Genomic DNA, 14,876 nt, shown 5'->3' with positions numbered 1-14,876 from the left:
ACTAGGTGATTGCGGATTTTGTCAATACCACCTAATAACAAAATCCGCAATCACTTAGTTGCCAACCTAATATATTATAATATCTCGTATCTGGCCGCGCAATTTCCGTATTCTGCGCGTACGCCTTAGTGTCCGGATCAACAAAATTATTCTCATGTATAACTCTTGGGATTGAAACAGCTGTAAAATCTACAAGATTCCGATACTACTGTCGTATCCGATTTAACACACCTTCGCACAACACTAATTGTAAAATATGTTCTTCCAACATTTAAACGTTAGTATTTCACGATCAAATTTCATTGGTTTACTGCGCTTCACACAATTCATCGCGACGTGAATTACTTTCAATCAGAATCTGTACCAACTTATCGTAATTGTTACGTACAAATTTAGAAACTCGTACGATTTTATTTTAAATTGAACAGAAGCTTTTCGTACATACAAGAAGAAGTTGCTTGGAACAATGACACGGGCAATATGTTCTAAGCTTATTGAGATAAACGAGAAGGCCAAACTACCTCGTCCTCTTCCTGTCGTGTACATGAGTTTTATTTTCGACGATTTTTTATTTATTGTCGCTACGTTTTAACGAATATACTAAGAAACTTATATTTAACTTGTTGCGTCTAAAGTTAAATCAGTGACAAATTAAAAGCGCATGGAACCACGAAACCATTCTATATGCAAATTATCTATGCAAATCTATCTATATGCAAAAGTCTACACGCAAATATGCATGGTCTTGACCATTATTTTTCAAGAGATTTTCAATACTTTGGTCGAATCTTAATTAGAACCGTCCAAGTTGTCCTGGAATTCATCACCGCCACACGAATCCTGCACTGGCCTTACGAATATCTGTAGCTTCGTGAGGATTTGACCTTGTAACGGTGGATGCACGTTCGATGATAGCTTTTTATATCCTTTTAGGTCACTACACGAAGACCTTGAGAAATTCAGATTCAACAATGTCTTGACTCAACAATCCAATTGTTCACTTTGAACCGTATCGTTAATTATATTACTTCGATAAAAATACAGCTGAAATAGTTGTTGATCTTTCGTACGTTTAGTTAGTGTTTTACCACTTACGTTATGAATCAAATAACCGAGTTGATGGGAAAATTTATGTCAGCCGCGGTTTAATTATTCACCTCGGTTTTTTCCATCTTCTTTGTAAATAACCTCTCTTGTAAGAAGATTAGGAGTGTGTATGCAAAATATACGACCGTATCAGCGAAAAAAGAAGCGATGCAGAGATTCAGCGATCGTCAAACAAAGAAACGGAATTTTCCCTATTGCGTTTTTTATTATTAAGGCTTGGCGAATTTAATGAAACGTTGTCGAAACCTTCCCAAAGGATTAGGAAACAAATTAGTTCGTATAGTGCACGCGATACGTCTGTATATCATTGTTTATCTTGATAAGTTTGAACGACAAATAGTATTCCGACGAACATTTCCGACGTGATGTCTAAAAGTATGTCATAGGGAATTGTTATCGGAAATGTCAAAAATTAGTAGAACAATTAACCTAAATTAGGTTGGGGGTCTGAAATTCACTATTACGTGAATCATTTGGAAAATACTAATTACGTAACTACCGGCGAAGCAGTTTAATTTTGCGATGGAAACGAACAATTTGTTCAATTATCCTTTGATTGATACGAGGATACTGATAAATCCTCGATATCATCGAATAACTTTGTTGCGGTGTTTGTGGAATGCTGAATGCATATACGAAGTTTATGTCGTATAAATAAAGCAAGAAGGCTGGAACTGAAAGGAACCTTCGATCTAAAATTTTTGTCTTATCTCATTTCGTAGAAATTTATCACGGATAATTGTTAAATTTACTGCAGATAGCGAAATATCAAGTTGTGTTGTTTATCTATGAGGACGATGCTAATTACATAGATATTTGCGTAACTTTCTTTTTTCAAATACTTTGTTTTAATTTCGTAAGTTTAAGTAACGTTGTCGTTAATTTCTCTATTTAAAAACTGAACATTTTTATCAGTTATGCAATACTTAAATTACAGCATTTATTATCAAAGGACGTTCTAAACTAACCGCGCTAAAAAAATGTGACACTTTTTGGTAAGAAAGAAAGGAAGAAATCATCGTATTTTTAACGCGTCTAAAGCAAAAGCACGCAAGAATAAAGCGGTAAAATCGTATCAATCGTGGAAAATCATTCAGCTTTGCTTCGATTACGTTCCTTTATACTATATAAAATCTTTTCCATGATACAGCTCATTTTCGTTAAACAGTATTTTTCATTAGAAAATAATCGCGTTACGTTTAGCCATTAAGTAGTTTTCCACGACGAATCAAAGTATAACTTCGAACTTTGTTTAACAGTTCTGAACCAAAGAACAGTTCTTTGTCCCTCTTGAATACCTTATAACGTTATCAAAAAACGACCACGACCTCTGGAAGACCATATTTACACTTGCGATTCGTGGCAACGTGGACAAGTCGAGTACCAAACAGCATAGCTTTCGCATCGACGCTGCTAGTATTATTTTAGCAATTGTTTCTTAATATCGCGTTAATATCAGTGTTACTAAGGGTAATCGACGTCCTAATTGGATACGAACGAGTAGACAGGAAAAAATACTCCGCATCTTGGATACAGGCGGTGGACAGTTTTGAAATAGGTAAAATAGAGATGTTGAGAAGATGAAACACGATGGCGGATCGACCGATGTGTCAGTGCGGGTGGAATCGAATCTTTTTTGTCTATCGCTCGTACGATTCGCCTCGATAACCTGTTTCGCCCCACCAGGGCGAATTTACATACACGTCGCAGGTGACTTTTGCGTTTGTCTGATTTTAGCGCGAATTGTAGTTTCGCGGCAGGCATGTGCAGTGCGTGCAGCTGAAATTACGCTCAGTTTCTCCGTCTCTTCACGGTGCACGTTGCAGTTGCTACAAGCGAGCAACCATCGCCTCTTTTCCGCTTTGTTTTTTCCTCCCTTTCTTTTCTTACCTCCCTTTCTCTTCTTTTTATCCTCCGTTTTCTCTATTTTCGTAAGGGAAAAGAAACAGAGAAATCGTCGTTTGCCGCGACGATTTCGCGCGTGTGTGTAAGAGAGAAAGAGAGTTCTCCCCTTTGAAAGCTGTTTCGCTAACTGATTGGCTCGAGACACAAAATCACAGGAGGCGGAGGAAAACAGGATATTTAATGAATCCGTCGGTGAAATACAGCGGTAAGTTTGTAAAGGAGTTGTATCTGTGTTTTCTTTTCTTTTTTGGTGGCAGGACATATCTTTGCTACTTTCTTTCTATTTTGCCGTTTTGTCAATGTCGCATTTTCAATCGCGTTTTAATCGAAAATCCTAACGTTTACGAAAATTAATATCGTTAACGTAAAAGTTTAATATTTGTCGATTAAACAATTTGAAATAAACACAGCTATATACCTATGCAGCACACAGCCACATACCTATGCAGCTGTCGTTGGTTCAGCGACTATTCCAATTTCCAATTAACCGTAACAGATAATTAAACGAATTCACGATCGTCGCCCTTGCCGTTCATCGGATTGAATAACTGCATGATTTTTCCAATTTTTTTGCGCGACAAATCTTTACTTCGCTCGAATCTTTTTTGCATATCGGGCGGAAAATCGACCGAGGACCGCGACGTAACTCGTGCCGCAAATTCACAGGTCGGTGAAAAACTAGTAAAAGAATTTAATTTTGGAAATATGAAAATGTGGGAACGGTGTCGTAAACGTTGCACAGAAAAGTTAGCGAGGAATTAACACACGAATAATGTTTTTCCTTCCGTTTATCACATTTATCATGAACCAGGCTGAAAAGCGAAGAAATCACGTATTGCGTGCGACACGAATTATTTCAAAAGTCACGTAAAACTGTAACTTTCTCGCTTTTGTTGGATTTGATTTGAAACGTCTACCTGAATAAACGCGCAAAGCGTTGCTTTTACACCAAAGATCGTATCACGGATCGAAGTATGAGTAGTAAATACCTTGTTATTGCTATCCTAAGATTGTAGTAATTATCGTAATTTTAAAAAAGTAGACAACATAGATTATATTTAAATTTCAAATGATCAGTCAGCCAATTCAACCGATTCAATGACATATTTACTTTTATACGTATTAATTCTCAAACCTGTTTCGATTACCGCTCATCAATTAACTGATGTAACTACTTTGCGCAATCACTCGATCCTGGAATTTAATATCGATGCTATAATAAAATAAACAAAGAAACGATTGCGAAAATACAATGGCATTGGAAAACTATAAACTTCATTCACGTTGTACTTATTATCGGAAATACTATTTCGCGGGGAGATCTCATACAAGTCCGATGATCTCAACTGCTTTTACTCCAACACCGTTTCTCTTTCATTTTCGCAATATTTCTTTCTTCTATCGATATTTTGTTCAAATATTATACGAATAATATAAAAACTTAACCGAAAGTGTACGAACTCGCATCTGCCAATGTTATCCCAACGTTGCTCAAACGTCGTTTCATCGCAATATCTTACATTCGATTTACGCGTTTGCTGGCATTTTTCATTAGATCGTTTGATCGTTTAAAGTTTAACCTAATCTTTTGCGAAAGCGTCACGGTCGTGTCGCTTCAAAATATACCGTGCACTGCTCGAGAAAAGTTCCGCGGGAGGAATTGGGCGCCGTCGATTGGATATTTCTGACAGACTCGACACGATCATAAAGATAAGCGCACGTATTGGCCAAAAGTGTCATATACGCAAATAAAAGGATATAACAACGCGTGACGGTGAGCGATAGTGAACAATACCTCCCTTGCCTCTGTGTCGCACCGCGAAACTTCTTTCCAGCAGCGCACTGTACATACCTGTGATTACAATATTCAAATAATATTATCTGATCGATTACTTGACAATGATCATTGCGATTACGAAACTGAAGCAGCACGTATATGTATATACCGATAACTAGGTGATAATCATTTGCATATGATAAATGCCCCAGCAATAGAAGGATAGTAGGTTTATTAATATTTATTTTCATAGAACATGACGCTACTTCCCCTTGCGATATTACGGAATTTTCCTTCATTATCGAATGCACCTAACAGATTTACGGTTTCCCAATGCACTGTAAGTAACTATGTATATTTGCTTCGTGACAACCAGATGGAATACTCGGGCTGTATGTTTATAGCGTTTAATTACACGACGTTAAAGAATGAAACTGAAAAACGAATTGCTGGTCAATCGTTCGCCAACAACGTTTATTTGACTCCGTCGACATGAAAGACGACATGGGGATAAATATCTTATTGCGACTGCTACTTGGCAAATGCTCGTTCAAACGACCGGTTTTTCATTGTATATGTAACATGTTAGCAAATAATTTTCATAAACAAGCATAAGCGATAGACCGACACACGTACCCTGGACGAATCGTTACGAAAATATTTTTCGAAATTTCCTGATAATTTGCATCCCGTATTCCAGTTCGTATCACACGTGTATCGTAAGAATACGTGCCGATTTGTTTTCGAGACGAACATGACGAACGTGTTAAATCGATATTTTGATTTTTATACCACTTGTACTCTCGCTTTCACAGAATATGAGAAACCCGTTAGATTTGAAAAGACTAACAAATATACATATTTAGATCGGCCGAGAATTTTTAATTCGAATTACATCAAATAAATTACAATTGTTTCGTAGACAGCGTGGAAAACAGAAATCTCTAACAATAATTCGTAATATTTTAATACACGTGACGCGAGATTATTTTTATATCTTTAAATTCGTATATCTGCCTTCAGGGGCATGTCAATCATAATTAAAATTGCTTATTCGCGTAATTAATATGGTTCATTGTTCTTCCATTCAATACCGTGAAACACGATGTTAAATGTCATAACTATGTATATATTCCTTTAAATGAAAACATTTATTCGTTCCTTTCTCGTTTGATAAGCTCTACTTACTATCGCGCCACATTTTTTAAACGTGATACAGTACATAAAAATTGCTGCATCGAAGAGTATTTCCTAATATCCTAATTATGAAAAAGCACGTATAGCAAAATACTGTAAAAGTACTAATATAAATAACTATTAATGTAATACCAATATAAATACTAAAATATTCACTAGACGAGTAATTGACCAAAGTAAAGTTTCGCACACGATTATCGTGCAAAAGCAGATACGTAATAAACATACATTTGCAAGATAATGAAAATAAAAGTAAAATAAATTATAAAAGAAGGAACGAACGAATACGAAATATAAAAATAGAATCTATGTATGTGCGGACGTGTAATACACGCGCAATACAATATACAGGAATTTGGAAAATTTCAAACACTATGTGTTTATACATTTTTTCTACAGATACATGGAATTAACGAGCTACCATCAATGTAAACAAGTATTCTACTTGAACTATTGTTGAATTTGCTAATTCTTCAGTTAGACTTTCTCGGCCATCGTCTCACCATTAAATCTAGTCATTGTCAAACATTTACGGTGTTATAGTGATCAATTTTCACTAAATGCTATCAGCTGCAAGTTACTTGCATTTTCTCTTCTTATTCGAATAAATATTATTCTTATATGATATGATTCTATCGTACTTTAATTACGTTCGCAAATATTTTTTGCCAAACTTTTCACAATTGTAAATCGTAATTTATAATAAAGCGGCGAGTGAAACATCTTTAGTGAAAATCCGTCGCTCGTTGACGATAATTCGATTATTGCTATAATAAATATTACCTATTGCCAGCCTGTAACGTAAACGTTTACACAAATCGTGTTTAGCAACGACAAATACCGTGAAATTAAAGTAACTAAGTACTGATTAAATATCATAAAATGTAACTAACGTCAAATTTATAAATTGTTAAACTCTATGTTTGTAAACGTTCATTTACAGAGAGAATATAATCCTAAGCAATCCTTTTTTTTTTTTTTTTTTAATCGTTAAATTACTAACTCCAATCGTTAATAGTAATAATTTATTTTATTAAACGTATTACGCGAATAATGGTGTTTAAACGATTCTTCGATTTGCTTTCAATGTTTAGCTACAAATATTTGCGATGTACGTTATTTTGCTGCTTTACAACGTTAATATAATAATATAGAAAGCTTATCGTAGAAGATCAATAATCGTGTACTGTGTGTCTTGCTATAGGTGAAGACGTAAAGTCTGAGGAGTCTGGTCCCGTAGATTTCGAACGAGCAATAACTAATGCCGGTAAGCATATATCGATGTTTTTATTCCGCGCTCTCACTTAAAACAACGTCTTATGCTCCATCAATCGCTATCGCGCGTTTAACATTCAGAAAAAGAAACGTGTAAAAATTCCAGACGACCTAATAGCTTATTTTGCTTTTATCTTTCGAAACTATTAAATCCTGAACGATGCATATACACGTATATAATTACCGAAACAACTATACAAATTAAAAAGGAAATAAATATTCCTACGTAACGTTCCAAGAGCTTCGAGCTGTTCGTTTTCCCAAAGAATTTTTATTTTCTTTTCCATTCGTAACATTTACGAAATAAACGAACAAAACGATGTCCCTCTTTCAAAGTATCACATCGAAACGAGCATCTTTTCTAAGGATAAAGAAAAGCAAACGGTCAGAAATATCATATATATATATAGAGAGAGAGAGAAGGAGGGAGAGAGAGATAGAAATCCGACTTAAAATTGAATCCAATCGAATGGCTTTCCTTGGAATCTTTCATCGATCGAACGACGTCTGGCACTCTTCCATGTACACGTAAAATTTGTCGACAGGCTATGGAAAATTCAACTACTTGTTGCTGTTGGCCGTGTTGCCCGCTAGTTTCTCCAGTATTTTCTCGTCATCGGCGATGTCGTACGTGTTACCATCGGCCGAGTGCGACTTGAAGCTCACCATGTTCGACAAGGGTCTACTCAACTCGATGACGTTCGCAGGTGGTATATTCATTTATTGGCGTAATCACGTAACCGCGACTGTAATTACAGGTTGAGCTTAAGACACAGAGAGTCAAAGCGCGCATTTGGTACGCTTCGAGTTTCTGGTTAGAACACACATGGTGTACGCTATGGACTCGTTAGGGAATGTATTTGTACGAGTACGGACATGGTAATTAAATGACACACTCTTGTACTTCATCGTACATTGGTTACGTGATTCGCGTGGGCAACGATTTCGAGTGATGATTTTCAAGCAACGAGAAATCGCGTTCGCGATTGGCAAGCGATCGCTCGACTCGTAATTTAAAATTGCTTCCGTCTTTATTTCTACTGTAACGTAATTTAGATTGTCGATTGTTTGCCAGGTAAGAGAGCAAGACTTTGAAAAGGTCTCTTTATCGGGTTTGTGATGTTGGGAATTTTTTTAAGAAAAAGAGAGTGGATTATTTTATGACCTGTTTAAGATTATTGCAAATTAAAAGTCCAAACCGCATTGTTTACCCCATTGGTTATCGTACGATCGATTCGAATCAGAAACGAAGAGATACTTTACGAGTTTCTAATTTTTAATCTCTGTTATACATAATATTTTCCAGTAACGGAATTTTCCGTTTCAAATATGTACATATTTTATTAGTGTTCATACGCAGAGTGTACTCTTTCCTTTATTCGATCGAGTGAATTCCGATTATAAAAATTTTGTACGAAACTAACGATATGATTAAAGAATTCGAAAGATGTAAGTGCGATGAAATTAGCAAAAGTACATGGTGTTGGACCATGGTGTGGACCACCGCGGTCACAGTCGGAAAACAAAAACACGATCTAAAGCACGTCGATCCCTGTGATGCATGCAACAGTAGAAAAACCGTAAATATACCGATGCAATGAAATGATCTCATTGCGATAAAAACGATAATAACGACGAGTTTATGCAAATGGAAATAACAAACAAAAGTGGTAAAGAAGAGATTCTTTCTCGTACCGAAGCATTCGTGACGTTCGAAAAAAGGACTTGGATGATTCGAAATGGAAAAAGAATGTAACCCTATGCAGTTTCTTGCGTTGAAACAATTATATGACTTAGCAACTGAAAAGATATTGGATCCATAAATACTTGAAGAAACTATCAATTAATCTTAAACTGCATTTGAGTAAATGAAATTTCATATCCAGAAAAGTGATTGTTCTATTATCCGGAAATTTCATTATCGAAGCAGTTTTGTTTCCATATTATTTTGGATAAGGAAGACCGTATAATTTATACAAAAGGAATCGAACAGTATAAGACGCAGTATTCTGAGAAAATAAAATTTTCGACAGCTTATCGTTTCTTTATTGTATGAATTCATAACTTGTTGATAATGCCACGCGCAGCATCACCTTTAATAAAACTCTCTAACGGAGAAGCTTGATATCAGTATACTGCGAAGAACTTGATATTATGACAAACAATAGGAACAGGTAAAAGAGATATGAGAATTTATGAAAACGGAAAGTCCCACGGAAAGATCAATGTTTATATCAAACATAACCAATATGATTTACAATGCGTAATATCTGCATCCGTACTTCTGGAACAATTCCAATAGCTTTTGTTTAGAACGATATCTTTCATTGGGAAATTTTATCCTTCGTTTCTGATTCATTGTCGAATAAGAAGATTATTCATTTTTATTGTATCACGATTTACATCAAAATTTCTATCGAATTACATTAATTATTACTTTCGTCATAATAAGTAACTTTACGATTTAATCAATCACGTGCATACATTTTATTCCTATAGGGAATAATTTGTTAAATATATGCTGATGTATATTCTTTGAAAGTCAGTTTCGAAATTCTTTTCTTTTTTTTTCCTTTTTGCCTTTTTACCCGTTCAAATTACTGCGAATATAATGAATAAACATAATATGATTCATATCGATAAAGTGCGTATCATAAAATTAACCGAGAAATCTAACTTCCCAACTATCGTTGAAAATTTGGCTGATTTCAGGTATGATCAGCACCTCATTCTTCTGGGGATTTATGACCGATACGTTTGGTCGTAAGAAGATAATGTTTTACGGTTACATGGTCGCCGGAATCATGAGTTTGACGGCTTGTTTCTCGCATACTTCGTGGCTTTTAATTCTCTTCAAGTTTCTCGATGGCGTGATGTAAGTTGATACAACGATCATTGCAACGAAAACATTAATACTTCGATCGTTGCGATTCGTATCTATCTTTACGTTAACTAACTACGTTGAACTGAGACTATAGCTCGAGACAGAATTACAAATCTACCGTACCATTGGCGATGCGTATGGCAGCTAAAATTGATTCTTTCAAAAAATATCAAATTTTGATAATAATCTTTTCACGCTTGCAGCATGTCCGGCCCGTATGCCGCTCTGATGTCTTATTTGGCAGAAGTGCACAACGATGCGCAGCGATCTCGAACCTATATGTGGCTAGGGGTGTTTTTCTCGCTTGGAAATATTTCTCTACCATGTGAGTACCCTTCAATCGCGATATCCTGCTCTCATATTCTTCTAATGTGTTTACGTAGCTTTGGAAATTATTCCTTTTGACCATTGAAGCGATTCATTGAAGGAAAATTACGATACGTTCGTATAGCGATGTTTTTCTAATCTCTGTATCAACTGATACTAAAAGGAAGAACAATTAACCGAATGTCTATAAGATAGAAGAAAATTCTATGTGTCGACTGGGATAAACTCTTTAATATCTTTAATATAGATCTTCAATTTCATTTCTTATTTTACTTTACGTTCATCCGCATAAGACAGGGGAAATATTTGCTTTCAGGCATCGCCTGGTTAATCATACCGCAAAAATGGACCATTAACGTTTGGACCGGGGTCGTAAAGATCAGTTCATGGCGTGTGTTCCTGGCGATTTGTTCATTGCCAGAGTTTCTTGCCTGCTTGGCGATCTTCGCATTCCCCGAGAGCCCGCGTTTTCTTTTGTTGAAAGGCAGGAGAGAAGAGGCTCTTGAAGTTTTCAGAAAGATATACTCGGTGAACACCGGCAAGGACCCAGACACGTATCCAGTAAGCAATGTTCGATATTTCAGTGCTTTGCACGAAAAATTGCAAATTGCATCCAATTACACTTGTTATATTTCCACTCATGCTCACTCCTTGCATAACATTAATGCGACCATTCGTTCGTTCATTTTTGATACCAAGTCCAATTCGAAATTGTCGAAGTGACTATCTTCTGACTTCTAAAAAAAAAAAACCTCTACATGATCTGTTTAGTCTTCTCGTAGTGTGCTTTTTAGTAATAAATTAATTTGAATGGAAAAGAGAAAGGCAGCTGGCAAATGTATTTGTGAAGACAATGACAAAATCAAGGTTCAGATATTTACGACGAGACTTAAAAAAATATTAAGATATAATCGTTTGTAGGGATGTAGAGTTTTAGGGAGGGTGTTGAAGTGGTCACCACTTTTAGGAAAACTCCACATCTGGTCTTTTTAGCTTTCTCAAGCGCTGAAGCCATCGACAGCATATAGACAAAAGAATAGCAGGGAGGCAGACCATAAACAGTAGACAGGCGACGTTGGCTTCGGGGTTTTCAGTTATAAAGTAACACTGCTAGCGTGCGGATCTGAACCAGCTCAAATTGTATTCCTGTATTCCACTATCAAGTCAAATATATATTTTGTATCTTACACTTTATCCACGCGTTTTTCTCTCTTTATATACTGAATAACCTCAACAGAAATGATCTTCGTTTTCAGATAAAAGATATCGATGACGAGTATTCCGTTGAGCTGGAGAGTAACAGTAAGATAAAGGACAAGTTACGTTCCTGCTGGCAACAGATCAAACCACTCTTCCTATCGCCAAACATCTTCAAACTGATCGCAATCGGCATGATTCAACTGGGTGCCACGATAGGGTTAGTTGGATCAACCGAATTTTTCTTGAAACATTTTTTCATTATCGTTGGCTCTTTGATTTCTTTGTATCGTGTCGAATATATTTCAAGAGACAACGTTCATGAATGACTTTAATCATAGTAGAAACGAAAAACGTTGACCAATGAGGAAATTTCAATTTATAGATCGAATTCGATTAGACTATGGATGCCACAATTATTCACAATGATGGAACAATTCAAGAATGACGAATCGAAATACGAATATTCGAGCTCGCAGCCGCGCTTCTGTTACATGTTAGGCCAACAAGGAGCCAATCATAGTTTCTCAACGAGTTTTGTCAACGAAACTCTAAATGCTGCCAACACATGCGTACCGGTATTACGTTATTTACATACAAATACAATAAATCGTTCCTTGTTTACACACATTTCTTTGTTTTTTACATTGCGATGGTGTAAATTAAGATTGTACAGTGTACATCGTTGCTTGTTACGCGTACTTACGGAGGATTTATTAATTCTCTCCTTTGGCTTTTGTTTGTTTACGTTGAAGATTTCAATCATTTTTTACGCGTGCTTTATTTCAGGTGGAATTGAACTCAAAAGTATTCATTAATTCTATCGTAATTGCGGTTACCGGTGTAATAGGATATACTTTGGCAGGCACGCTCATTACTGTAGTAGGGAAAAAGAAACTTATAGGTGAGATATCTACGCTGGACATAAATTTTGTACAGGAACGTACAGGAAAATATTGATCTTCGTAATAATTTCTAATTTTTATTTGTTGCAGCAACTTGTTTCATTGTAGCAGCTGCTTGTTGTGGCTCGCTTTATTGGGCTGAAGACACTAACAGTATTCTTGGTTTGTGCTCAGTTTTTGTAGCCATGTCGAGTATAGGTGGTGCCTGTGTCGTAAACGTAATCGTCGATAATTTCCCTACATGTTTAAGGTACAAAGATATATAATTTTGTAGCAATTTGTTTATTCTACGTCTCAAGTATCTTATCAATTATTTAATACTTTTCTTCAGGACTATGGCAGTTAGTCTAACTATGATGGTAGGCAGAATCGGGGCGGTCATAGGCAATTTACTATTTCCAGTGCTGTTTGACTTGTCCTGCTTGGGTCCCTTCATTATGATTGGCTCTGCCTCTCTAGGTAAAATCACCTAAATCCTTTGGTATATGAATAATAAAATAATGTCAAGACATAATATTCTTATATGTACATTGCACACAAATTTAATTTTTTAGTATCGGCATTACTAGTGATCATCCTTCCACGAAAAAAATCGCAGAAGAACAAGCCAAAGCAAATTGCCTGACAAAAATACACACTCTGTGTGTGGTCGTTGGTCAATTGTAGTTTTCGGTGCATGATTTTTCATCATGTAAATATGTAAATACAATACAATTGCACTCATGTAGCATAAGGTATCCCCTCATCACTTTATACATATGCGTGTAACCGAAACACTTAGCAAGACAAATGCATGGCCTAGATGACGTTTTTAATAAACATCATGATTGCATGGCGCAACATAATTTTAGAACACGAGATCCTTATCCTCGAAATTTAATAACCTCGCCCGTCAGTGAATCGTTAGATAATACATTAACTCGCAATTAATAATTATTGAATATCGTAAAATTCAGAGGCGATGTAACGAAAAGAAGCAATATTGTTACATAATAAATCTTCGTTATTACTATTTTAAAGATCGTAATAGCTCGTTTTCCTCTGAATTTACTTTTTTAATTCTTATTATCTTAGTATTAACAGTCATAAGTGTCCTACGCAATTGGAAAAACTACATCTTTAAAATCAGAGACTTACTAACAGTCAGTTCGATCTTCTAATTACGTAAAAGGTAATTACAAAGTTATTTTCATACAAAAAATGTCTTAACACGTTCAAAATATAAAAAGTGGTTTGAATAGAATTTTACTATATTACGTATTAATTACGTTAATATTACTCATTATTTGTTAAAAATGTATCTCTGGTATTAAATAAATTGTAGAATACTAAATAAATATTTCCAATTATCCGGAAAAAGAAAAAAGCTGACGTATAAATACGTTTGCTTGTGTTAAAATAAATCAAACGTTACCAAATGTTCATGGAAAGCTTTCAGATTCATCGTCTGTGATATCCACCTAATGCTTCGAAGTTTCCTTAGCGATCAAACAATAATCTGCACAAAAAGAGAACAAAACTTAAATGTAAAATAAATATGTAAGAAGAACAAATTATTTAAAGATGAAACAATGATTAAGGTTAAATTGTGTTTCGGAAGCTCGTTATACGGTTACTGGTAATTGCCGGTAAAATGTGGCAATCAAGAAGATAAAAAGAAAAAAAATAATACATTATAGGACATTATAGCACAAAACGCGAGCGTTAATTGAACGAAGTTAAGACTAACGTGCATTTAAACGATGAATAAGTATAAAAGTATGTGTACTACGTACTGTGGATTAATATTAAACGCGTCTCATTGTTATGATCACAACACTAAAATGGCCATCACGCTGCAATTTGCTCAGCAATACAAATATATATAGTACGTATATACGATTTCAGAAAAGTTGTTTCTTTCTATTAAATAAGCAAACATATATTCACTGGTTATTATATTTAATTAGCTTCATTGTGTTACTGTGATTTCTCTAGAAATTAAAATTACCGAATTTACTAATGACGTATCTACAAACTATCAAAAATATTTATAAAGAAATGATTTTCTACGTGCACATAGACATTAAAATAATGTATGCGCAAATTATTTCATTTCTTGCAATTTGCAATCAACTGCACGCATCTGTTTCGAAAACTTCCGGCTTCAACGCACTTCTTAAAATTCCCTAGAGCACCAACAAAAACTACGTTAGTTGCTGTTATTTGCAGGATATAAATATGTTTAAACGAATTCTTTATACTACGAATGAATTATTGAGATTACAATAAATATGTTAATGGTACTAACGAAACATTTTCG

The 14,876-nt window shown here is 35.3% G+C and overlaps 1 protein-coding gene and 1 long non-coding RNA gene across 5 annotated transcripts; one reads left to right on the top strand and one right to left on the bottom strand.

Moving 5' to 3' along the window:
• Positions 1-2,385: 2,385 nt before the first annotated feature.
• LOC126924680 (synaptic vesicle glycoprotein 2C-like) lies at positions 2,386-13,297 on the top strand. 4 transcript variants are annotated; one of them, XM_050739415.1, is made up of 12 exons: positions 2,386-3,217; positions 7,191-7,253; positions 7,807-7,968; positions 9,974-10,136; positions 10,349-10,470; positions 10,789-11,033; positions 11,729-11,889; positions 12,055-12,247; positions 12,459-12,573; positions 12,665-12,824; positions 12,906-13,033; positions 13,129-13,297. In XM_050739415.1, exons 1-12 carry the CDS (start codon positions 3,193-3,195, stop codon positions 13,197-13,199), a joined length of 1,608 nt encoding a protein of 535 aa, XP_050595372.1. In that variant the 5' UTR covers positions 2,386-3,192; the 3' UTR covers positions 13,200-13,297. The 4 variants fall into 4 exon arrangements, with proteins under 4 accessions (XP_050595372.1, XP_050595373.1, XP_050595371.1 ...); XM_050739416.1 differs by lacking the exon at positions 2,386-3,217 and adding an exon at positions 5,937-6,562; XM_050739414.1 differs by lacking the exon at positions 2,386-3,217 and adding an exon at positions 6,929-7,097.
• LOC126924717 (uncharacterized) lies at positions 12,632-14,684 on the bottom strand. The gene is made up of 4 exons (XR_007713627.1): positions 14,350-14,684; positions 13,989-14,072; positions 12,896-13,050; positions 12,632-12,811 (listed from the first exon to the last, which is right to left on the bottom strand). It is a non-coding gene; the product is annotated as an uncharacterized LOC126924717 (long non-coding RNA).
• Between the last annotated feature and the right edge of the window lie 192 nt (positions 14,685-14,876).

The sequence above is a fragment of the Bombus affinis genome, chromosome 15, assembly GCF_024516045.1.
Source record: "Bombus affinis isolate iyBomAffi1 chromosome 15, iyBomAffi1.2, whole genome shotgun sequence".
Lineage (NCBI taxonomy): Eukaryota > Metazoa > Arthropoda > Insecta > Hymenoptera > Apidae > Bombus > Bombus affinis.
Note: the sequence above shows the minus strand (reverse complement) of the source record. Positions and strands in the feature narration are given on the sequence as shown.

Coding starts and splice junctions, on each gene's coding strand:
- LOC126924680 (XM_050739414.1), top strand. CDS start 7,040: ATGGTGTTTAAACGATTCTTCGATTTGCTTTCAATGTTTAGCTACAAA. Junction 11,890..12,054: donor CAACTGGGTGCCACGATAGG/GTTAGTTGGATC, acceptor TTCAATTTATAG/ATCGAATTCGATTAGACTAT. Junction 13,034..13,128: donor GATTGGCTCTGCCTCTCTAG/GTAAAATCACCT, acceptor TTAATTTTTTAG/TATCGGCATTACTAGTGATC.